The sequence below is a fragment of the Girardinichthys multiradiatus genome, chromosome 4 (assembly GCF_021462225.1).
Source record: "Girardinichthys multiradiatus isolate DD_20200921_A chromosome 4, DD_fGirMul_XY1, whole genome shotgun sequence".
Lineage (NCBI taxonomy): Eukaryota > Metazoa > Chordata > Actinopteri > Cyprinodontiformes > Goodeidae > Girardinichthys > Girardinichthys multiradiatus.
In genome coordinates, this window is record NC_061797.1 from 15,238,748 (window position 1) to 15,266,001 (window position 27,254).

General features: G+C 38.7%; 1 protein-coding gene across 1 annotated transcript in view; it reads right to left on the minus strand.

Moving 5' to 3' along the window:
• gramd2aa (GRAM domain containing 2Aa) overlaps positions 1-27,254 on the minus strand; it is a 42,992-nt gene that overhangs the window by 12,283 nt on the left and 3,455 nt on the right. Inside the window, exons 2-6 of the mRNA XM_047363409.1 lie at positions 15,439-15,543; positions 7,550-7,607; positions 5,089-5,161; positions 2,321-2,424; positions 1,749-1,847 (exon numbers count right to left, since the gene is read on the minus strand). Of these exons, the coding sequence (XP_047219365.1) occupies positions 1,749-1,847; positions 2,321-2,424; positions 5,089-5,161; positions 7,550-7,607; positions 15,439-15,543 (439 nt within the window). The remainder of the gene's footprint in view (positions 1-1,748; positions 1,848-2,320; positions 2,425-5,088; positions 5,162-7,549; positions 7,608-15,438; positions 15,544-27,254) is intronic.

Sequence of the window (27,254 nt, forward strand, 5' to 3'; positions counted from 1 at the left end):
GAACTGAACCCACTCAAGACTGTGGAAATGGTGGTGGACTTTCAGAGAACACCACCCCCATACACCCCCGTCACCATCCTCAACAACACCGTGTCGGCTGTGAACCACTTCAGGTTCTTAGGAACCACCATCTCTGAGGACCTGAGATGGTCTTCACACATAGACACTGTTCAAAAGAAGGCCCAGCAGAGACTGTACTTCCTGAGGCAACTCAAGAAGTTCAACCTTCCACAGGAGCTGTTGGTCATCTTCTACACTGCCATCATCCAGTCTGTCCTGTCTTCATCCATCTCAGTGTGGTTTGGCTCATGCACAAAACTTTTATTACTGGAGTTTTTCCACCGAGTTCCCACCTCGGAGTTTTATGACCCTTTGTTTGGGGCAAATAGTTGTTAGTGGCTAAGGGCGCAGCCCACCATTCTACCAGCCGATAGCCGCTATTGAGACATCAGGAGGGCTTCTCTTTCCAAGTTAACCCACATTGCACATTTTGTCCATAAAACTGCTGGCTTGATCTTCATAGACACTCAATGTGCATGTATTTCTTTTTATTATTAGTTAGGTAGTCATTTTACTCTTTTTATAGACCTTCACCTGTTAGGTGAAGGTTTTTGAACCAGAGTTGTAATTATATCAGGGCTATATGGTTTCAATAAATGTTCACATATATAAAGATAATTGTTTGTGTTTATTTTGTGCAAGAGTGATTTATCTGTCAAAATAAGGTCAAAGATCCCCCACCATTCGGTGGATAAGCTGATTAAACAGTGACATTTAGCGTGGTTTTGGATAATAACTATCCATTATTAATGATAGATAACTAATTGGAATTATTAAGTGCTTTGAGCTCATAATCACCACACCCGAGTGGATATCTGATTTCTATTCGTAAGAAATGATTTTTGGTGAAGAAAATTATTTTTCTAAATAATGATTTTTCATTATAATTTTTATAGATATTAGTTAATCAATATTCATAATCCTTACAAATAGAATGTAAATGTAAAAGTGTAATTCTTTAGACCAGCCCACATTCTCCCATTGCTCCATGATCCAGTTTTGATTCTCATGTGCCCTTTGCTGTTTTTTTCAGGTCACAATGTTCACATGCTGCCTAATATATCCCTAATCAGTGTTTTGGCTAATCAGTGTCCTTTGAAGCAGTTCCCGTACATGTGAGGTCTTTATGAGTGATTTCAGCTGCAGTCTTTTCCCTCTTCTTCAAATGCTTACTAGATGTCTACACCTGGAATGAAGTTACCTGGTAATTTTGTGTCACAGACAAACAATAGTAAAATGTGTTATCGTCATAAGATACAATTTTGAAGCTGTGCAGCTCTTTGGAATTAATTATTATGCATCTGATCATTCTGCCCATAAACTGGAGCAGCAAAGCTTGCAAAATACATTTGTTTGACTGCCAAACCATGTGTAGCTTATTGGTCATTACTTTTGGTATTTATATTTACCTATGATCATTTTAATGCAGCTAAGGATAAATCACTATGGCGTTATAACCATATATAAAATTGCTGGGATTAATTATATTGTAATAAAGTCAAAGATGTTGACTTTAGAGGTATTTTTAAACATTAATGAAGAGGTTGAAAAAAAAAATCCGACCTCCTTCGGCTACCGAACCAAGACTTGGCTCTGCTTCTATCTGTAGCTGAGTTTTTTTTTTCTCTTTCGAACTCTGTTATTCAGTTTTAGTGTTTCAATGTGTTGTGACTGTTAGAAGCGTTTACCTTCTGGTTGGTGTCTGTTGTGATGGCCAAGCCATTGGGCACAAGGCCAGCTGTTTTGTGCTTCTTGACAAGCCTCACAGAAACGACGGGGATGGCCACCTGAGCAGAATGACAGAAAGGAACCACATAAATAACTTTTCAGGAAAACACGAGCCTTGGATTTGACCTGTAAAACTACCAGAGTGTAAAACCCATCCATGATAAAAAAGCACAGTGATGGGCCCTACAGGGAACACAAAACGTGTTTTATTTGAGTCAGAATGTGAGGAATGCAGCTTGAATAAGGGGCTTACTGTCACTGAAATTTCAGGAGAGATTTAGTTTCAGGGACATGAAGCTAAAGTTAGAAAGGGATGAGCATGTGTACAGTTTTTCAAACATATTGTCAAATAAGAGAGATTTACATGTTGAAGAATAAAGGCAGAGGAACTTCTATTTATGGCTCCTGATCCTGATTGACTTTCAGCAAAATAATTTGTAAAGCTTTCCAATTAGTTTTGTCAGGCTGTGACTCTAAATGTCACCCGGTTCAAGTTTCCTAGTCACTCTGAGTTTATTAAGCTACCTCGTACCTTGATGTCCTTGCCGAAGAGGTTTGCATAGAAACACAACCAGTTTCTGGAGATGTAGAGGCGACCCTGCAGAAGGATGTCTCTGAGAAGAGCACAGGAGTACACTGACAAAAGAAGGAGCAAAAATACTTAGTACTTAATGCATAACAAGAAAAACATGCTTTCAGTGTCCTACATTTTACTAAGGTATGCCTTACAGAGTTACAGAGGAAAACCCCAAGCAGCAATCAGGAAATCAGAAAACAAATAAAATTAAAGTTCACTGAATACTGTTTACATGTTTACAAGCTGTTTGCATGCAAGTTGTCAACGAGATATGCGTCTAAAAGCATAATCCATACTATATACTGGCTTTAAATTTCCACAATAAAACAAAATAATACCCAAAGTCTACAGGATGGCTTTTGATAACAATTTTATGATGCATTTTACTGCACTTTGCAGATGACAATGTAATCCTCATGTTATTCAGAACCTGACTGATGCAATGAAGAGTGGTGCCACCAGGGGGTGTGGAGATTGGCCAGTGAGTTATATGCAGAATATTGTTATGCTTAAGAATGTAAAGGACAAGATTTTATAAGTTGCAACAAATGTATTATTTAAATATTTATGCAGAATAAATATGCTTTTTTATTTCTATTGTGCCCCATTTGAATGTCTGTCACCCCTGACAGATGTCAAAGGATTGCAGGATCATATATAAATTTCAAAAAACTATTTGAAAATCATGGACATTAAACAATTTAGCTAAAAAAGCCAAATTATCATACCTCAAAACAGAAATTTACAGAACGTTTTCAAAAAATCAAAACCAAAACTTGATCAAATCAGTGGCCTCGTGGAATCCCAGAACTAATAATTCTGAAGCTTGTTTTCTACAGTTTTGTCCAAAATTGGATGTATTAGTAGGCAAAAACTAACTGGAATTTTAAACATGATGGCCATAATATTTTGATTAGTTGGTGTACCCAATTTGCACCATATGGAGGCATTTGTGTGTTAGAAATGTTTAGTAGCTATGTAAGATAAAACCTTTTGTTTAGGTGGCAGTTGTCGCTGTTCAGGGGACCAAACAGTTTAATGTCCCTGGTGCTACTGTCACAGTGGAACATTTCCTGGACTCTGGTGGAAATATGGACTAGACTCAAGCTGTCGAAATACATTGATACATCTGGACTATCTGACTTTCGTGATGCATGAAGTTTGAAAACAACTTCAATCTAAAATCTGGCACAGTTCTTCATGAATAAGCTTTTTATAATTCTTTAAAGCATCACTACCTTTGCAATTGACAGTGTCTTTTATTATTTTGCATAATATAAAAAAACAAGGAACAGCGTTAGAGTAATATTATTTCACATAAGTGTAAAAAACAGGAACTCTGCTGGAGGAGACAGTAGGTTGTAGGTTTGTCTCCTGCATGTCTCCCCCCTTCTCCACTTCCTGTCTTTATACAGCTAAATAAAAGTCACTTGTGCCACCAGAAATAACAAAATTGTAAAAACTTCAAGTCTTATATAAAGTACATTATTTTGCCATATATCTTTAAACAGAATGGTCGTTGTTACAGAACATGGTAACATGGTATTAGTTGTATATAACCATGAAATCATAAAGTGACTTCGGTTTAGATCAATAGTGTTTGCATCAATTGCTACCTTCCAGATTGGACTTGGTTTTGTCCTGCTTGAAGCTGGACAAAACCAAAGCTGTTTAACCATTTAAAACCATAATTCTATCACTTTTATTGAAGTAAAGATGCAACGAGAGATGGGTTCACAGTTAGTTTTGGTCCTGCTGGGATAACTAGAGATCCGCCAAGTAATTGGCTGATAGGAACCACCAATGTTATGCTTGACCATCCCTGACTGGTGGTCAGCTGGTCTAAAGCGAAAAATGGGAACTTTTTTCCTATCAGAAAACACATTTGTGCTGTCAGAATGCTCTAACAACAACATTTGGTGTGGAAATTGTAACAGAGTGAAGAAGACTCAGTTAGCTTTTTTAGCATCAGTGAGGTGAGCAAAGATAAGGTTAGAAGAAGCACTGGAAGCATCAGAAGCTTCAAGAAAGAAAACAGTATTTTTTACGGAGGCATGTCGCCGGTTCGTTCAGGCTGATAAACAGGAAGAAAGACTTAAGCAAATAAGGGGAAAGTTGAATTTGCTACAGCTAAACTGCTCTATTTTACCCTTGTGTTATTCTACTATAAACATTTTACTGTTAAGACAATTATTTCTTTTAGTTTGTTCAGATAGTAGAAAAAAATATTTTAAAAACATAAAGTTAAAATCTGTATCAGCAGGTCTGACTTTTACAAAAGCAGAGACTGGAATTCGGCCCAAAATCTCTGATCAGTGCATCTCTAACTATAACTGAGTCGAATACAACGCAGCAACATTTGCTCTTTAGCAGCTGAAGCTTTATTTCCAGGAGTACACTTTATGGTACTAAAGTCCTGAGTATATAATATATTCACTGCATCTTGATGGTTTGTAACTGGGTGCTGAGCTGAATGTTATCTAGTGCTGCAGAACCATTCATGGTACAAGCAAACTTCACCTAAAATTGACACAGTTTTAGCTTACCTGTTTTTATACTTTAAAAATAAATGGAATTATTTATCTTATCATTTCACCACAAAATTATACAATAAATTACATGAACACAATCAAAACCCCCATTTCTTTAGTACATTGTAAGTACATATTATCCCACTTAAGCAGCTCATAAATACATTGTAAAAGCTAACATCATAAAAGTACCTTTCATGAGGATCTCATCCTTGGGCACGCATGGGAACAGTTTGTGGTACTGTGAGTTGTACTTGCTGACAGTCTGTGCAGAGGGACAGGGTAGAGTCATGAGCAGCTCCTTGGTGGACCGGCCTGCCTGCACAGCACCAGCCCTGCCGGCCCCTCCACCTTCACCACTGCCGCCGCCGTAGCCACCACCGGCCACTCCGGCTCCGCTCGGCGCCACCCTCTCCCTCAGAGGACGCGAGCTCTGCACCAGGCTCAGCACGGTGGCGCCGTACTCACACACACATTCTCGCACATCCAAGGCCTGGAGCAAACCGCTGCAAGACACACACTGTTCCCCCTGTCGCTGGTCAGTGCAGGGCTGAGGTTACATCTACTCAACATGCACGTACAAATGTAAACATCTGACTCTAATGCAGCTAAAACACACACGCACACACACCTACACTACAGGCTAACAGCAGCTACGCCTCATTTTACAGCCTCTGAGCTCTTTCTCAACTACAAGGCTTCCTTTTTCTGTCTCAAATACACCTTCAGTGACTCTACACTTCTACACCCTCCCACTCCTCTTTCCTTCACACACATACACTCACTCTGTCCTTCATCTCTCTGAGCTGAAAAACGCACAGATACACCCATCCCACTACTCTTAAGTCTTTTCTTTCATTTCCTGCGCATTGCTGCTGTCAATTTCTCTAACACCAAAACATTAAAAAATCACCCTTTTTCCTCCCTGAAATAACAAGAGATCTCATTCATCCTCTGCGTTCCTCTGCCAGGGATCCAACTCACCTCCAGCCTTCAGTGTCTCAGCTACAACTTTCCTGCTCTGTATCTCATCTATCACTGGTTCGCTTTGTTGTTCTGCATTGCTCCTGGTTTCATTTCACTATTTATAGCACATGGCAGAGGTAGCTCCTGTCCTCAGAACGATGCTTACAGATGGCTAGGAAACTGCAGAGGGGGAAACCCTCAGTTAACGTTCATTCTGAAGAACATGCTGACTCATTTATAGTGGAAAGATTAGTTAATACTGTGCTAGTATTATTTTAATAAATGACAAAAAAAAGTACACAAGTGGACAGAGACAGTCTATGATCATTTTTACTACATTAAATAACCACAGCACTGTGAAAGAGTATTTGCCCCTTTACAGATTTCTTCTGTTCATGCTTTTTTGTCACAATTAAATGTTTCAGATCATTAAACTAATTTTAATATCAGACAAAGATAAACTGAGTAAACACAAAAAGTAGTTTTCTAATGACGATTTCATTCATTAAGGGAAAAAGGTTATCCAAACCAACCTGAGCCTATGTGAATTGCCCCCTAAACCTGATAACAAGTTGGGCCACCATTAGAAGCAATAACTGACATCAATAACTGGGAATGGGAAACATCCCCACAGAGGACAAAATCCCTCTGTTCCTTTGCAGAAATGCTTTAACTTAGCCATGCTGGAAGGTTTTCAAGTATGAATGGCATGTTTAAGGTCATGCTACAGTATTTTGTTTTTTTGAGTCATTCAGAGATGGCTTTGGATCATTGTCCTGCTGCAGAACCAAAGAGTGACTGTGTTTAGGTTCTGTACTGATGGCTGGACATTCTCCTGCAGGAATTTCTGGTAAAGAGCAAAATTCATGATCTATCCATTACGGCAGGTCATCCAGCTTCTGAGGAAGCAATACAAACCCAAACATGACACACATCTTCCAAAGAGTTCCACTTTTGTCTCACACTGTAGTTTACTGGACTCCCAAAGCCTTAAAAATGGTTTTGAATCCATTCCAGGCTGGTAGATGTCAATGACTTTGTTTTTCTACTGTTTTTATTTAGATGATTTGGTGCTTCATGAGATCTTTTAGCCTACTTCATGCTGTTAGACAGGCTCTTTTTTAATTATTCATTATATCTGTAGGTCGTCTTATAATTAGGCTTGGGTTGAGCACAGCTTTGTGGTTCATCACGTAGGGTCATGCTATTTTACGAAGCTTTTTTCTATTTCTTCTATTCATCTTCTACACCGCTTCTTCCAGAGTGGGTCACGGGGGAGTTGGTGCCTCTCTCCAGCAGTCTATGGGCGAGAGACAGGGTACACCCTGGACTGGTCACCAGTCCATCGCAGGGCTTTTTCTCTCTTATTGGATGAAATCATCATTTAAAAACTGCATTTTGTATTTACTCAGCTTATCTTTGTCTGAAAGTGTCTGTAATTTGTGTGATGATCTGTCACATTTTAATTTGATGAAAAAGCAAAAACAGAGGAAATCGAGAAGGTTGCAAATACTTTTTAGAGCACTCTGCATTTTGTAATATTCTTAAAACTTTGAAGTAGTCGGCAACCTTTTCATATTTCACAGTCGCCTATACAGTAGCACTATTGAAGCTTTATTAAACTATTATCAGCTATTATTACTACATCTTTGTTTAAAGCGAGTGATGAGAAACAAGACAAACTCACTGATCCCCTGTAACATTTCTTCACATCTTCATAGGAAAGGTCTTCAATCAGCTGAAACCTGTGGTATATTAATAAGAATGTTTAAACATATAACTATATAAAAACATGAAATATATACATCAACTATATATGGGCAAGCTAAGTTTAATTAAGGTCATAAAATAAGGATGTGAAAATAACGCACCTTTAAACAGAAATGAGCTATAAAAGCCAAAACATTCAACATATATAGTATGTATATACATATATTGTAGTACATGTAGCTCAGTTTACTGTACATGAAGCCAGAGACAACAGTTGGCACTAAACTTAGACATAAATACTGAGCAGTTCAAATATGAATAGTGTCCACGCCAGGAGATTTTGTGTGTCATTCTTTTATTAGCATGAGTTTTACTTTAAACTCGCCTCCGGAGTACTCCGAGCAGAGCAGCAGATGTCCCAGCATGATGCTCATAAATCTGTTTCCAAGGCAGAAATAACAACCCAGCAGATAAAAACCCGGTATAATCAATCCTTGAAGGAAAATGTCACTAAATTGCTGTGCTCTTTCAGGTGTTCTGGCAAAGGTGGCAGCATGTATGGACCAAATAAAGAGTGAATATGGTGAGGTATTTAGATAGAGAGAAAGAAACACACTTCTCTTTCATCCAGTATCTCACTGAGAGTGCCGGGCGATTGACAGCGAGCTCGGGGAGATGTAATGTAGCGCTGATATGAAAACGCTACTGCAGGAGGAGGCACTGATAACACCGCAGCTCCGAGGAACTGCAGATGCACACTGATGGATTCAGTCATAATGTTGCTGTTTGAAAGGCTCCAAATGAAGAGCAGGATGGTGGGTTTGATAGGTGAAACAGTCCAAAGTGCAGGTCCACATTGTTTTGGTCATTCCTCAGTGAAAACATACCGACTAAACAAGTATTAGCAGTCTCATGACAGTTTCTTCATTTACATTTACACAGTTTTTGAATGATCTACCAATATGAGACACCTTCATAGGTTTAAGGTGTTTTTTACACAACTGCATTAATATGACAAGTTCATATTTTTGGATCAAAGCTTCAAGAGAAAGTCTTCTAAGGCATAACAGTGTTTTTACAATAGAGCTACAACGGTCCAGTTCCACTCATAAACACACATATTCATGATATGGAGATCGGTAAGCCACCTGGGGTGAAGTGTCTTTCCCAGGGGCACACCAACATGTGGCAGGGGAGGAAGCTGGTATTTCACACTTATTCTGATTGTGATTTCTTTACAATTAGAATAAGTGTGAAATACCTCCATAGACAAAGAATATAAGACTCTGAGGCAACTGCTGCTGCCATGTTCCAATATACTGGAAGTTACTGTCAGATATGTAACACATTGTAAAAACAGGAGAATCATATTTCTTTTAAGGAGATTGTTGCTATCAGTGGTAATATTATTACTATTTCTTACAATTGGAATTATTGTTTCAACTTCTCCAAATTACTGACCTAAAATTATCATTAATGTTTATTTCTATTAATCCAGAATAGAATACATTTATATCTTGATCTATGCGACTTTTCATTTATATAACAAATCTATAAGAAACTATTTTATTTGTTATTGTTAGAAGGGAAGTAAAATTAATATGGGTTTATGGCACTATGGCCATAATGATCTACACATGATGACTGATCTGTGTACATGCTACTTTTTTCTAAAGCAAAGTTGAGAATTGTGTTGCTAGTATGCAGGAAAGTCTTGGATTAGTTTTATTTTAGGAACTTTATTCACATCCTTAATTGGATACTAAACAGGGTGCATATGTTTTCTATGTTTAGACAAGGTGGGTATGAGGGGATAATAAAGAGCCTGGGCAGCTCACATCCATTGGTAAAGATGGCGGACTAACAGTAGACCTAATGCTTTGATAACTATAAGCACAAGCTATGATATAAATGCCAATTATGTGTGAGAAAAAAAATATATAATTTGTCACTTATTATTCTAAAGTCTAAAAATATATCTAGATCTTGTCAATCTTTAACAAGTATCTTTATGAAACAGCAATGTATCTTTCTTCACCTTTAACATTGTTTCTTTATTTCGGAGTTGACTTAAATCAGATGTGGGGTTCCCCAAGGTTCCATCCTGGGAGCCCTCCTATTTAATATGTACCTTCTCCCACTAGCTCAGGTTGTAACAAACAACAAGAAAGGTTACTACGCAGAAGGACACACCGCTCTACATTACAATGTCACTAGGTGACTATGAACATATTCAAGCGTTGGATAGAAGCATATAACAAATCAACCCGAAATCTGGGTGTAGTGTTGGACTCAGACCCGAACCTCCAGAGACACATAAAGACAATCACCAAATCAGCGTTCTGTCACCTGAAGAACATTTCCAGAATTAAAGGACTAATGTCCCAGCAAACCTTTCAATCAATTTATCTTTAGTTGAACTGATTACTGCAACAGTGTCTTCAAAGGTCTCCCTAAAAAGTAAATCAGATCTAGAACACTGCTGCCCACGTCCTCACTAAAACTAAGAAAGTAAAGCACATCACCCCAGTTCTGAGGTCCTTACACTGGCTCCCTATATCTCAGAAAATAGACTTTAAGATACTTCTGTTAGTTTATAAATCACTCAATAGCTTAGCACCAGAATACATTAAGGATGTTATTGTTGTATCACTCAGGTCTTCTGGTTCAAATTTACTCTGCATTCCCTGAATCCAAGCAAAACATGGAGAAGCGGCAATCATTTCTTATGCTCCATTAATCTGGAACAAACTTCTAGAAAACGGCAAAAATGCTAGATTTCTGAGTTCCTTTGAATGAAGGTTAAGTTGCCTATGACTGTTCTATTTAAACCATTAACTGAAACATCATTAATTTTCTTTACTGGTCTTTTTCATGTCAATGCGATGTACCTTTTTTTTTAGTTTCTTTTCTGATGTTTTCATCACATGAAGCACTTTAAATTATATTGTTGCTGAAATGTGCTATACAAAAAAACTTGCCTTGCTTTCTGATGTACAAGGTGCCATTATGTAAAACCTCTTTCTTATCGTCCTCTCATTGTAGCAGGACTGTCAGTAGTATCCTTGCTCTGATGGAACGCTCAGTAACGAGATAGGACGACCTCTGGCCTGAAACTACTCTGCCTGCCTATGATGTTTCTTTCAATGCAGTTCTTTGTCACTAATACTAACCTCTGGCTGAGGTGGGTGGAGGTGGGGTGGTATGATTGCGTAAAAGAGTGTGCAACAAAATGAAAAGCAGAATAAAATATGCTTCTCATTAAACGCAGGGGCTTTGGCACACAATGCCAAGGCGAAAAGATATCAGGAATTACTTAAAAGAACCAATAACTACTGTCCATCAACTTGAGAAGGGTCACAAGTCAACCTAAAGAATTGTCAATTTTTCTATTGTGAGAAAGGTTGTTCACAAGTGGAAAATTTTTAATACAGTATCCAACCTACCAGGAGTGCAGATCCTGGCAAATTCACCCCAGGGTCAGATCATGCAGTGCTCAGAGAAACAAACCCAAGAACTCCATCTCAGATCTACAGACCTCAGTTGGCATTTTAAATGTTGAAGATCATGAAAATAGAGTAAGAAAAAGACTGGACCGATGAGACCAAAGTAGAGACATGGGCATAATGCAAAGTGCTATGTTTGGAGAAATGCAAACACAGCATATTGGCGCAAATATCTCAAGTCATCTGTCAAGAATGGTGATGGACAGAAGATGATTTGGGCTTGCTTTATAGCCACATGCCAGGGGCATTTTGCAGTCACTGAATGTGAGGCCGTCTGTCTGAGAGTTAAAGCTTGGCCGCAACTAGTTCATAAAAGAGTACAACGATTTCACACACAGCCGAAAATCTATAGCAGAATGGCTGAAAAAGAGAAGTATTGCAATAGTCCAAGGTCCTGACCTAACATGACCTATTTAAAATGCTGCTGTACAGGAGAGCTATGCACATAACTCAACGAGCTGAAGCAATGTCTAGAGGAGTGGGCCAAAGTTCCTCCAGTCATGAGTGAGACTGTGTCGCACAGGAAATAACTCATTTAACTTGCTAAAAGAGGTTTTAAAAGTTGCTGAATCATGGTGTGGACTCAGTTTTTACAAAAAGCTTTCAAATATTGGTTCCTTATTTGTTTCATAAATAATGAAGTGTGAAATTTGTTGTATGTTTTTGTACATTTTAGGTTAGATTTAGATAATTTTATAACCTGTTAGGACCAGAAAGTTCAGGCATCCCATAAATGCCAACATAGGCTTAAAGTAATCAAAGTGACTTGGAGCATTAATCAGGTCATAAGAGGAATTAAAAACTACCCTCCGTTTAACCTCTTCAACGTTTAATTATTTTACGTAGCTTGACCCAGAAAAAGAAAAAAACATCCCCTTACTGGAAAGCACATCTCTTCATCTTGTGACCATGTTATGAACAATAAGTGCATGTGTGTTGCTCTTCCTGCCTGCTGGCGTCATCCTATAAATAGGCTGCACAGTGGCTCTGCCCTCTCAGGTGGAGAGGAGAGAGTGATTATTAAAAACACAGGCGGCCCTGTGGGGACCAACCGGCTTTCTTGTCTCCATCTGTCTCCTCCTTTTACACAAGATCCAGCTTTTCATCAATACTGCCAGTGTAGATGACTGAATGCCTTTAGGAGAGCTGACGACATAGTGTTTTAGGAGTTTTTGTTACAGCAGAAATGAGGTCACAATACAGATATGCAGAGAAAAATGGAAACACCTTTAGATATTTCAGGGGTTATGTCATAAAACCACCATAGCCTAGCTTGCGATATCCGTACACAGCAACAAGGCCAAAATGTGTTGGTTTTTCTTATATCAGCAGCCTCTGAAGACCAAGATTAACACTGCTTTCACAGTATGTATTTAAACTGCATTAATCCTACAGACATGATACAATGAGGCTCACACAAAGCAAGATCAACTCTCTTTAATCTCTGTCATTTTTACTGAAGCAGAAGGTTTGGAAATAGGAGCTAAAATGCGACAGCATTGTTCCTTCGAGAACAAAGCAAAATGTCGCCTGCTGCAAGTGTGTTTGTGTGCGTATGCATGCGCCTTCGTCCAAGTACCAGTGCCCTTGGTTGTGAGGCAGAATGGTGAAGCTAATTACAAGCTCAAAGAATCCCAAATTAAATCCCAAATTTAGAAGTGAACACCTCCCACTGGTGGCCAGTGCAGCAACAGACTGAGTCAGTAATTTAACTTGAGTGGGTGAAAATAGCACAGAGAGAAATAGGAATAAGATGTAACCTAAAAACCGCGAAATAAAACATTTAAAACATTAAACAATAGAACTGAAACATTTTGCAATAAAGACTTGATGTTTTGACATCGGGGACCATTTCAGCATTGCTCGTTTTTACCTTAGGTAATGAAAGAACGCTGTTTTGACAGTTCAGAAAAAAGAAAGTCTTTATTGTCTAGATTAAACTGTAAAAGAAATGTAATGGAAAAAGATTTTAAATAATGTTAATTACCTGTTAGTAGTTCTAACCAGGTAATAGAAAATATACTCTTTGAGATTAAAGTAATTTTTTCAGATGTTTGCTTCACATTTCTTAGTGCAAGTGGCTGTTTTTTTGTGAGGAACTTAAAGAGATTATTTCTAAATTGTCAACATATTTTTAGGGATCTAGCTAGATTATGTGGTGACTTGTAACCTGTTATTTTCTAGAACTTAAAAGACACTTTCAGGGATCTTAATACATTATGGTGTCTGACTTGTTACTCTCTTCTCACCAAGTATTGACATAAAATATTTAGGGTTCCATGTTGTTTTTCAATACAGCTATCCGAGCTCAACTATCTTTCTTGCTTGTCTTATAATTATTTTAAAAACCTTTCCCATGTAAGGAGGCTACAGTCTTCCACGTAACTGTCACAGGTTCAGGTTCCGGCCCTTTGACCTTTACTGCTTGTCTAAAAGATTTCACTAATTAATATTGACATTTACATGTTGTTTGTTTGGAGAAAAGAACAACAAACTAAGCAGTAGCCTCATGCAAGGCTGTAGTAAGTCCAAATTTACAAGATGCCTCATTATAAAGCTAGGTACCAGCACTTTCAGGTTATCCACACGTTCCAGTGTGTAAAAGTTCCAGAGTGTATATGACTGCCAGAACGCACCATGTAAGCTTTGGAAAGTGCCCTCATACCTCCAGAAAGTACCTGGTTATAAGTCACCTTACAACATAACACGGTCCATGAAAATAACCTGTAAGATCTAGGAAAGTAACCTGCAAGTTTCAGAAAACACCTTGTATATTCCAGAAAGTAGCCTGGATGTTCTAGACAGTACCAAGCCAGGCAACAAATCACCCTATAATACAGTTAGGTCCCAGAAGGTAACTGAAAATCCAGTCATGTAACCTGTAATTTCCAGGAAGCACCCTGTATGTTCTGGAAAGTAACCAGGACGTTCCAGATGGTATTAGGTTACAAATAACATCATAATACAGTCCACTCCCTAAAAGTAAACTGTAAGTTCCAGGAAAGTAACCTGAAAGTTTTAGAACTAAGCCTGTAATTTCAAGGAAGCACTCTGTTCTGAGCTATTACCTTTTATATCTATACACATTTATATATATAGATATAGAGCTAGGTACCTGAAAGTAACCCCTGAGTTCCAGGAAAATAACTTGACAATCCCTAAACATACCCTGCAATTACCAGGAAGCACCTTGTAAGATCCTGAATGTAACCTGTAAGTTCCAGAAAGTTCTATATTTCAAGTCACCTTATAATAAAATTAGATTCGAGAATATAACAAGAAAGGTCGAGTAAAGTAACCTGAAAGTTTTGGAATGTAACCTGAATGGAATCCATTAAGATCTTGAAGGTAAAGTGTAAGTATATAAAGTTCCAGATAACATGTCAGCTCATATTATAGCCCAGTACCCAAAAATAGCTTGTAATTTCTAGGAAAGTATCCTGTAAGTCCCAGGAAGTACCAGTTAAAGTATGTTCATAATATAATTCAGTCCCTGTGAGGTGTTATAGGTTCCAGGAAAGTAACCTAAAAGTTCAGTGTAGCACCCTGTAGAGTCCAGAAAGTGATTTGTAAATATTGGAAAGGTAACCTGAAAGTTCAAAAAAGCTGCTTTTAAATTCCAAAAAGCAACATGCAAGTTCTAGATAGTAAACTGTGCATTCTAGAAAAGTAACCTGAACGTTCCAAAAAGTAATATGTATATTCCAAAAAGCAACCTGTACATTTCAGAAAGTAATCTGTAGATTCTGGGAAAGTATGACCTGTATTATGTATGGCTACAAATACAAAACACATAACAGGTCCACTTTTATATGATACCATAAACATCTACGCACTGAGAAGATGCACGTTCAGCTCACAAAGTCCTACAAGATCAGAACTGACATGTGCATTAAATGTTAAATTCCCTCTCATTCAGAGTTTACTAACACACTGTGCTTCAGAGCCAAATCTCATCCCAGAACAGATTCCCTGGGATTAATCTGCTCTTGCCTCCAATCCTTCTTATATAACAGACAAACATTTTGTTTGTCAGCAACACAAATGTAGCAATGTATTAAAATACACTATATTTCTATAACTATACCTTGTTATTATCAAAGCACATATGAAGTATCTTCTTCTGAGGCATCAACGGGGAAAATAAGCACATTCTTTATAAATCTCAGTTTTTTGTCTCTGTGTGTGTGTGTATGACCATTGTTTGACATCAAATACAGAACAAAATGAGGCTGTGAAAATAAACCTCCCAGGGCTGGAACCCAGGATCATGCACAGGATACAGATGGTTTGTGTAGGGGAGAAAAAAAAGAAAACATGTCAAAGCAGTGAAAGTTGCAAAGAGCTGTGTGATATTTGCCTGAAGTGGCCATGCGTGTCGTCGTCTTTGGAGGGATCCAGATCGTGTGTTGAGAGGAGGCCTGTTACTTCACCCTGTTCGTGCTGCTCAGTCATGCTCCTAGCCCTGGACACACAAACACACAACTCTATGTTAACAGCAGGCATCTCTCTGCCCGATCCCCATGTACGCTTGTGGGAAATGTTTGTTTTCCGTCCCCACATTTGGCTTCAAAGAGAGAGCTTCCCAACGGTTTATGGGTCAAACAAGCGGACTCTGTCTTATCGCGGTGATGCAACATTGATAGTTAGATTTGGCTTGTTTGCAGTCCATTAAAAAATACCTATTTAGCAAAATAAAATTGTGTTCTTGTGCTTTTGGTAAATGGGTCAGTGTGTACTCGAGCCCAGATGTCTCGTGCAGAAAAAGTAGAGCACCTCAGAGATTGTGCAGATGGCTGACCTGATGCGCTGCTCTGGGCGGTTGAAAAATATACTTCAGATGTCTCAGCACCAAATTTGTCTAGAAGTACAATGTCAGCATGTTACAAAAGGAGGAGAACATAACAGCAAGATCTTAAGAAAATTATATTTTTAGAGGAAATTATTTCAAAGTTCAAGTTAACCATGAATTAGGTGCTAATAAACAATCAACTAAACCTCACAGGTGAGGGTTTGAGCTGAAATAAAACAAGACATTTACTGTTAACTCTTGTTAACAACAGTGCTTTGCAGAAGTTTTTTAAAGTAAACTTTTATACATTTTTTCACCTTATAACCTCAAACCTCAGGGCATTTTATTAGAATGTTATGTGACACACCAAGGAAGGTAATGCATACTTATGAAGAGGAAGGTAATAGAAATTTGAAAAGTGTGGCATGCATATGTACTCTCAACTATGTGCACGCTCAGCACATGTTAAAGAAATGGAGTCCATCTGTGTGTAATTTAATTTCAATATCAACACAGCTGCTCTGTGTAGGCCTAGGGCATTGGTTAGAGAGCATCAGTGAACAAGCGACATCACTTTTCATCAGGTATAAAGTTGTGGAGGAGTTTACAGGAGGATTAGTTTATAAAACAATATTTCTAGCTTGGAACATCGCATAGACCACTCTTCAAACCTTCAAATGAAAATACAAGAGGTATAAACTGACAAGCTGAGAAAAGCATTTTTCAGAGAAGCAGCCAAGAGGCCTACACTAACTCTGGAGGAGCTGCAAAGATCTACGGATCATGTGGGAGAATCTGTTGACACAACAAGTATTAGTTGTGCACTCCACATTCTTGGAAGATTGGCAAAAAGAAGCTCAGTGTTGGAAAAAAAAGTCCTGTTTGCAGTTCACCACCAGCCATGCAGGGGACTTAGCAAACATGTGGAAGACGGCGCACTGGTCAGATGAAACCAAATAAATTTGGTGGAAAGCTAACACTAATTATCACCCTACTACACCACCTCCATAGTTAAACAAGGTGGTGGCATCATCATGCAGTAGAGATGGTTTTCTTCTGTGGGGACAGGGATACAGGTTAGACCTGATGATAGGATGGGTGGAGCTAAAAATACGGCAAATTCTGGAAGAATACCAGCTGGAAATACACAAAAGACTTGAGATTGGGGCAACAGGTCCCCTTCGAGCAGGATTACATCAACATACAGTACAGACCAAAGGTTTGGACACACCTTCTCATTCAAAGAGTTTTCTTTATTTTCATGACAATGAATATTGTAGCTTCACACTGAAGGCATCAAAACTATGAATTAACACATGTGGAATTATATACTGAACAAAAAAGTGTGAAACAACTGAAAATATGTCTTATATTCTAGGTTCTTCAAAGTAGCCACCTTTTGCTTGGATTACTGCTCCGCACACTCTTGGCATTCTGTTGATGAGCTTCAAGAGGTAGTCACCTAAAATGGTTTTCACGTCACAGGTGTGCCCTGTCAGGTTTAATAAGTGGGATTTCAAGCCTTATAAATGGGGTTGGGACCATCAGTTGTGTTGTGCAGGAGGTGGATACAGTACACAGCTGATAGCCCTACTGAATAGACTGTTAGAATTTGTATTATAGCAAGAAAAAAGCAGCTAAGTAAAGAAAAACGAGTGGCCATCATTACTTTAAGAAATGAAGGTCAGTCAGTCCGAACAATTGGGAAAACTTTGAAAGTGTCCCCAAGTGCAGTTGCAAAAACCATCAAGCGCTACAAAGAAATTGGCTCACATGAGGACCGGCCCAGGAAAGGAAGACCAAGAGTCACCTCTGCTGCGGACGATAAGTTCATCTGAGTCACCAGCCTCAGAAATCGCAGGTTAACAGCAACTCAGATTAGAGAACAGGTCAATGCCACACAGAGTTCTAGCAGCAGACACATCTCTAGAACAACTGTTAAGAGGAGACTGTGTGAATCCGGCCTTCATGGTAAAATAGCTGCTAGGAAACCACTGCTGAGGACAGGCAACAAGCAGAAGAGACTTGTTTGGGCTAAAGAACACAAGGAATGGACATTAGACCAGTGGAAATCTGTGCTTTGGTCTGATGAGTCCAAGTTTGAGATCTTTGGTTCCAACCACCGTGTCTTTGTGCGGCGCAGAAGAGGTGAACGGATGGACTCTACATGCCTGGTTCCCACCGTGAAGCATGGAGGAGGAGGTGTGATGGTGTGGGGGTGCTTTGCTGGTGACACTGTTGGGGATTTATTCAAAATTGAAGGCATACTGAACCAGCATGGCTACCACAGCATCTTGCAGCGGCATGCTATTCCATCCGGTTTGCGTTTAGTTGGACCATAATTTATTTTTCAACAGGACAATGACCCCAAACACACCTCCAGGCTGTGTAAGGGCTATTTGATCAAGAAGGAGAGTGATGGGCTGCTGCGCCAGATGACCTGGCCTCCACAGTCACCGGACCTGAACCCAATCGAGATGGTTTGGGGTGAGCTGGACCGCAGAGTGAAGGCAAAAGGGCCAACAAGTGCTAAGCATCTCTGGGAACTCCTTCAAGACTGTTGGAAAACCATTTCAGGTGACGACCTCTTGAAGCTCATCAACAGAATGCCAAGAGTGTGAGGAGCAGTAATCAAAGCAAAAGGTGGCTACTTTGAAGAACCTAAAATATAAGACATATTTTCAGTTGTTTCACACTTTTTTGTTCAGTATATAATTCCACATTATTTAATTCATAGTTTTGATGCCTTCAGTGTGAAGCTACAATATTCATAGTCATGAAAATAAAGAAAACTCTTTGAATGAGAAGGTGTGTCCAAACTTTTGGTCTGTACTGTACAGCAGAGCTAAAATGGACTGGTTTAGATAAAAGCAGATTAATGTGTTAGAATGGCCCAGTCCAAACTTAGACCTAAACCTTATTGACAATTAATGGCAAGATTTGAAATTTGATGTTCACAGACACTCTCCATCCAATCTGAAAGGCCTGCAGCTATTTTGCAAAGACGAAATGGCAAAGATTTTAGAAATGCAGAACTACCACACCACAAATTATTTTATACTATGTATCATTTGACTGTTTACTCATTAATTTTCAAAGTAATTTGGTTTTTAAGAACATTGAAATTGCTGTACCTATTTTGTTCATCTAATGAATGAATCTACAACCCTGCTTTATTTATCTACAGTATTGTGGCCTGTAGCATTAGATAAGGTAAATTCATCAAATCAAATTATTTCTCAACAGATTATTGTAAAAATATACTACAAAAGTATAAAACAAAAGGTAAAACCATATGAAATGAGTGTAATACTTTAAGTACTCTAACCACAGCGCTGTAGAAAGTTGTGAGGATGGCTTCCTGATACGGGTGGTGTTCCTCAACTACGTTAAGTCATTAGAGATCTGTAAGTCAGGAAAAATTTCATCTTAATTTCATCTTTTTTATGCTCCCAAACCATTTAATGGGTTACTTGATGTCTCGCGTCCTTTGATTTTGCTGATGTTGTTTCTCTCCCTGTTCTTTTAGATGGGGACCAATGGCTACCACAAAATAATGACCAGGTGAAGTTTCCAACATAGCGTCTATAGAAAGGATCCTTTCAATATGCACATAGCTTTTATATTAAAATTTGAACAGTTTATACATCACTTTTAACAACTTAACTTAAAAAAATGTTTTAGCATTAGTAATTTAATCCCTTTGGCCTGTAATTTTTTACCATCCAGGCATTTCTGAATTATTTAAGTAATCATCCATTACCTTCTATAGCTGCTAATAATAAAACTTATGATGATTTGGAGGGCGGTTACTTCTCACTATGATAGTTGACTTCTACCACCAACAAATACCTTATATTTATTAGTCATTGTTTCAGTATTTTATTTCTAACTTGTGTTAAACTGATTAACTGTTTATTTCCCACCTTGGCAATAATTTGTACTGAAAACTAGTCTACTTGCTTATCCTTCGTTAAATGTGCCACAAACATTTAGATGCACAATTTATTTTTTGCTATTAAATACTAATGATTTATTAAGCAATCTACAATCCTTATAAAAAGTAAACCACCATGCTTCATGGTGGAGTTTGTGTGTTTCTGGAGATGTGCAGTGTTCGCTAAAATACAACGTGTATTCTGATGACTGAAATGCTACATTTTTGTCTCATCCGACCAAAGGACCTAGCTCCCTCTTGGAGTCTCCCTCATGTCTTTGAGTGAATTCCAGGCAACATATGAACTATTTTTGCTGCTCTAACATACAGCTTTGATTGACGGAAAACCTGAGTAACGCCTGTTTTATGCACAGTCTCTCCCCCTCCTAGCCTCTAAACTCCTTCACCGTGGCTGTAGGTGTCTTGGTGTCCTCCCTCTCCAGTCTTCTTTTTGCCAGGTTAGTCAGTCAGCTCCATTCAGATTTAAATAAGCACAACACTCATTCCATTTCTTAAAGTTGGATTTAACTGAACTTGATGTGATGCCCAACGTGTTTCGCACCTTCTTCTGACTTCTACACTTCAGTGATATTTTTTCTGATAGGCTTGCTTTGCTTTGTTGCCTTCATGCTGTAACTGTAGAAGAAATCCTGATGAAGCAGAGATTGGACCCTCCATACTCAGATGCTATCATAAACACTTGACAGTTGACACACATTAGTTGATCCTACTATGACATCAATTTAAATTAGGTCAGCAAGTGCTTTTGCAATCTTTTCTTTACCTTATATATTTGAAATGAATTGCATCAGTTTGAGAAAAGCTGTTTGCACTTGACATTAAAGAGTTTGTTTTCTATTTTGTCAAAAACCCTAAATTAGATCATATGACCATGATTTCATTCACAAAAGCAATGAAATCAGTTAAAACATCCAAAAAGGGGTGAAAATATTTTGCTGGCACTATATATTCTGTACATACAACATGGCACTCTACAATGACTGGGATTGCAAATATATTATTGTTTTGAATGAGTTCGCTCCTTGGTCATCACTAGGAAGTTTTAACCAGCCTATTATTTCCTTCACATTTTTCTGCCTCTCTAACATGAACACAAACACGTTGCTTCTGTGCCATCCTTTGGGGCCGGGGGAAGTTGTTACCACCTGCTCCTGTGTAATTATAGGTGCTGATGGAAATAGGCACCTGCATGCAGTTTCCAGTGTATTATCTCTAATTGGCCAGAAGCTTTACATCAGCCGCTGACCTGTTCAAACAACAGGGGTCTTTCTGATGTTGGAAGATAGATCTGACTTCTTATCTGGGATCACAGAGGATTAAATGAAGCATAAGAAAGCCCACTGGAGTAGATTAGGCTGGGAACTGCAGGGTCTTCCCACATTAAATCTAACTTTAAAGGATTCAGGGTGTGACCCTGTATGGGCGTATGACCCCAGAAACCTGAGATTAAAATGGATTTATGGCTCATTTACAGGTGTCTAATTACCAAATCAAAAACCACTCAAGATCCTATTTGTCACCTTAAAATTCGCTGTTAAGTTAGGTGCCCTTCCATTAGGTCTACTACCTAAATATGACCTTTTTAATGCTAAACTGTATTGGTCATGGCCTTAAATTAGCAAGAGCTTAATAGGGCAGTAGCCTGAGGCACCGAGGTTTTGAGGGTAGGGTTGGGGGACAAAATCTAGTTTTTTATGCACCGAGATGTGGAAATGGACAATTCTTAGTCAAATACCAAACGTCAAAACTCAATTGTCAGTCAGTCAGTCAGTCATTTTCTACCGCTTATTCCATAGTGGGTCGCGGGGAAGCTGGTGCCTATCTCCAGCAGTCTATGGGCGAGAGGCGGGGTACACCCTGGACAGGTTGCCAGTCCATCACAGGGCAACACACAAACAACCACGCACACACTCATTCATACACCTAAGGGCAATTTAGAGAGATCAATTAACCTAATAGGCATGTCTTTGGACTGTGGGAGGAAGCCGGAGTACCCGGTGAGAACCCACGCATGCACAGGGAGAACATGCAAACTCCATGCAGAAAGACCCCCGGCCGGGAATCGAACCCAGGACCTTCTTGCTGCAAGGCAACAGTGCTACCAACTGCACCAAAACTCAATGCTAATTTATTATCTAATATTGAGGAACGCAAAGGAAGAACTCGGAACGCGTAAATGAGGCACCCAGACAGGTTATGGTAAACACATAAGGTCACGTGTACTGCATCCAGAATGCTCTGCAGCAAAGGGAAAAATGACTTATAGAAAAGCAACACCATATGCAGGCTGTGTAAAACTGAATATTCTGAAACACAACAAGCATGAGGAACCATCTTGTAAGGCTCTACTTGGAGGTGGAAGTAAAACAGCTGATCTCATGTGTCGCCAAGAACCAGAGGCTCATTGAACTAGCCATGCCGAAGCTCCCCCTAACTCAGAGAAGGCACAGCTAATTACAAAGTTCATTGACAATTTTATTGTAAAGGATCTGCGAACCATCAAGAGTTGCTGAGAATCAGGGCTTTCATGGAGTTTTTTCTGGATAGAACATCGCACCTTAAAGATATCTCACTGAAACAGTAATTGGTATTACATCATCAAAACATGTAATCACACACAGGTAAGATAGCAGAAACATGTGATGTAGAGACAGTAATTGCCACAGAACCCTATGTAACCATTTCCTGGCGCGTGATGGCATTTCCTGATGGTGTGCCAAACAAGAGCAGTTACACAGGTCTAAATAAATAAACATTATAAGCATGTAGCTAAAAAGCTGGTATCTCAGGTGTTTTAGGTTGTTGAATTTTTGTGCAGATAACCAACACACAAGTATTTAAAATCACCGTCACATACACAAACCTAACTCGAGACCCCAAAGTAACTGCAGCAAGCTTTGGGCTCCAAAGCCATGGTTCCTTCTTTGTTTTTGGTGCATTTTGGTGACAGCGCCACATACAGGCCAGGCAAAAGCTTTCTGGGCGTTTTTCTTTTTTTGTATGGATGAAGAATCTAGAACATTTTTCATGTATATAATGAGGTTTTTCAAATGGACAGATACATAGATTGTTTCAAAAATTGTTCCTGTGGACAAAGGTCTGAAAATGTTGAATTTGATGTTTGCCTTGATGATCAATGGTTTGTAATCAGTATGCCTAAAAGAAACGGACCCAGGGGCCCGCTAAATCCCCTAAATCCAACCCTGGTGTCAGTGTCTGAGGTCACAGGTTTCAGACTTGGACTCTATGGTTAACTTGACACTTGTTTGCTTATAAAGGCTAAAGCTCCATGTGCAATACTGCAAATGCTGCACAAAACCTGTAAACCATTACCAATTTCAAATTCAAAAAGTGATTTTTAAGGGGCCAGACTTGTGCTTACTCTTTTAAAGTAATCTTGCTTCATAAGTCTGCAGGCTTTCTGAAGGTCTTTTCCTTTTCCTTTTGGCTGCTTTTTGACTAATTCTCAGTCCATTCCTTTTGTCATACAATGTGTGATTGAAAATTAAGAGATTGGACAAGAGGACGGTTAATGTTTTAGCTTAAAAAAAAACAATCTAAATAGAAAACAATCCTATCGAGCCCTGGCACAGTATTCAGTTGATCATTTGCATACAGCAAATGATCAACTGACGTTTTCAGGACAGAACGACATTTAAATTAAAATTTATCCGGGAAAGTAAGACTTGATTAAAACACAAACTGTATGATCCTCTGTAAGTTTCAATAAATCTGAATATGGTCTAATATAGCATTACCAGCTCATGTTACAAGGAATGCAAGACCAGGACCCATTAAAGAAAGCCTTTAAAGAAAATTCACAGTGAAACATTGAACATGTTTTATGCCAAGATGAAAAGAGACGTTTGCTGAAGCAGTTCCTTCTTGGGAATTCCTGCAAAAGCATTATGAGATGAGAAATTTCAGACTGGTGAAATTAACCACCACAAAAGCAGCCTTTGAAGTTGTCGAACCGATACTCTCAAATGAGCTCCTTAAACTTGAGATGCAGAGACATAAATCCACAAAACAATTACTTATAAACACACGAATATCAGCAGCATCTACAGCACCTTGCAAACTTTTTCATACAGTATCACATTACAACCATAAACTTCAGTGTTTTTGATATGGGTTTCATGTGATAGACCGGCACAAAGTAGTGAATAACCATGGAAGAAAAATGATACATGGTTTTAAAAGCTGGAATTAAATTTGGTTAAGCCCCCTTTCACTCTGATAAAACTCAGTGATGTCTAGTGCAGCCATCTGCTTTCTGAGGTGACCTTTATCCATCATTGGAAAATGGAAAGAGTATAGAACAACTGCAAATGTTCTAACACATGGCTTTCCACCTAAACTGACACGCTTCACAGGGGAAGCATTAATCAGAGATGCAGCCTAGACTCTGGAAGAGCTGCAGAAATCCACAGGTCAGAGAATCTATTGACAGGACAACCATGTGTCATGTCCTCCACAGCTCTAGTCTTTATGGAAGAGTGACAAGAAGAACGCTTTTGTTGGAACAAAGTCATAAGTTTGCCACAAGTCATGTAGGGGATACAGCAAACGTGGAAGAAGGTGCTCTGTTCAGACAAGACCAAAATGGAATTATTTGGTTCACATGCAGTGGAAAACTGACAATGATGAACTCACCACTACCATGGTGAAACATGGAGATGGCAGCATCATGCTATGGGGTTGTTTTTTATTTGGCAAAGATAGGGAAGGGTCAAAGTTGAAGGGAAAACAGGGCAACGCCTTGCCACAAGACATCCTCCAATCCAATAAGCTGTAATCTTGTTAGGGCTCTTGATGGTTGAAGCACTTTCTGCCCCCATTTCCCTGCAACCCTTCAGCAACCATGTTGTTTTTGTTTTATGCAAACAACTGAAAGCTCTATTATCAAACATGGAGCACGTGTTTTGAGGCTGTGTCTGATTATAATCAGCTACAGATGTCGTGTCACCATCCTATTTCCAAACTAGCAGTAACTGACACTATCAGTTCACAGTGCTGTCTTGTTCTTTTCATGCAGTTTAATCCCAGGTATTTACATAGAAACAAATTGTCAGGACTGCAGCAGCTACATTAGTCTAACCAGCCAGGTGAGCAGTGGAAAATGTTAATGTGATGAGCTTGTGTGTGGCTTAAAACTTACAAACAAATGGCACGATTACAAAACAAACAAAACCAAAGTAAATGCAAAGCAGGAAATGAATATTTGCAACTGAGATAAAGATTCCTCACAGTTCTGTTGCATCTCGTTTCTCCCCTTGTGTGTCCCTCATCCAGGCAATTTCTCTTTCCCTTATCGCTGCACATCATCTTTATTTGTCTTTGTTGTGTTTTACGGGCAGAAAGCCCATGAAAGTGCAACAGAGGTCCAGCCTTTGGACTCTGACATCTCCACTGCTTGAGGCCTCCTGAAATAACTTTCCCATTGTGTAAGTGCCTCAAAACAGCCTTTGATGAGAGAGGTGTGCTAAAGTCTGCACAAAGCTCCAAGTATTAACCTTTCTGAAGATTAAAGCGAGCACAATAAGTACTGTTTATAGTTTCCTGGTATTTAAGGATAAACAGAAATTACAAAAATAACAGTTTAGGATAACAAAGACTTATTTTTGTTAATTAGATGTTAAACTGTAAGGTATAGGTTTACGAGTCAAAATGTAAAATTAGTAAAAGGAATACCATTTTCTTTTAAGGAAAATAAGTTCTTAAAAATTCAAAACAAATCACAAGAAAGTGTTTTGTAACGTCTTATAAATTGTACTTTATTCCTGAACTTTATATTTTCTATGGTAAGTTTTTACCCAGAATAAGCGTCGCTTTTATGTTTTAATATCAGTAGCATTGCAAAGCTGAACACGGTATTACCGGAAAAAGTGTTTTCCTTCAAAATAAAATAAACATAAAATGAATACATGCTGTCAGCATAGGTAATTAGGGCCTAATCTTATGTGTTGTACATAATACAATAGAATGTGACGAATGTGATACATATTTGGGTAATAGAACAAATTGCTAATATATTGAGTTCATTATAAACAGGGATTCAATACCAAGCCATTGCATACAATTTTATCGGTTAGAGCCATCATTGATTATACTGAAATAATTCAATAGTGATTATATAATTGTGCAGTCAAAAGAAAAACATTTTTGCATGTTCTCCTACATTACTGCATAAATTAAGAAGCGCGCATGTTTATTTTGAAATCCCAACCGGAAGCTCTTACCGGGTTCTTATTCGCTTGACTTGATTTAAGGTCTCCTACCTGTGGCTGCTAGCTGTCTATCTGCAGCGACTGTTTTTGCTGTGCTGCCGCCTCGAAGATCCGCTTAGCTCTTCATATCTCGGTTGCATTTTCAGAAATCATTTAATGACTTTTATCCGCAAACCGTAGTCTTCTTACCCACCCGTGGATAAACAATTAGAAGTAAGATGAGCCAGCCTTGCTGAGCTGCGGTGCTCTCAGAAGTGTGTCCGACTGTGGAGGTGGGTTGAGCTTACCTATCAACCAAATGTGGGCTGGGGATTAAACCGCGGCTATTTTTGACCCCAGAGACGCCCTGAGCAACAGCGGGCCTGCATTAAATGCAACAGAAGTGTTAAGTGAAAAAGTATTACAGCAAAATAAATAAATAACCTTTAGATCTTTTTAATATGGAGTAACAATAGTTTATATTTATAGCCATGATGGAGACAAAAAAGTACACCTTATCTAAATAAAGGTTTCTATCTATCTATCTATCTATCTATCTATCTATCTATCTCTATCTATCTATCTATCTATCTATCTATCTATCTATCTATCTATCTATCTATCTATCTATCCTTCTCATCAAGTATTGCAGGGAGTGCTACGTTTGGTGGAAAAAAAAGACCTTCACAAGTCTTACTGTTGCAAACATACTGCATGTCTAAACCTCTAAATATGATAGTGAGTGCTGTTGTAGTCATACTTCAGAAGCGGAAAGGATGCCCTTTTTCCATCATCAGATTTCTGATAGAGGAGTCAAAAGAACCATCAAAAGAGTTGTCCAAGAGCCAATGAGCACTCGCAGAGAGCTTCTGAAAGTTTTGAAATCGTAGGTACAGTTTTTTCAATGAAGCACTCAATCTCGATGCCCTGGATGCAAACTCACTGTGCAAGACTCCACTGCTGAAGAAAAAGCAAGTTGAAATGTGTTTAAAGTTTACTGCAGATAATTTGGACAAGTCACTGAAACCCTGAGAAAGTATAGATGGTCAGCTTAGGCCAAAAATTAAATCTTTGGAAGTTATTGCAAACATGTTTTGAACAATAAAGGTTCTGCACATCACCCTGAAAACACTAGACTTGTATCCAATTGAAAATCTATGGAATAAACTGAATATCAGAGTGCATAGAAAGGACCTCCAGAGTCTTAAGATCTGAGG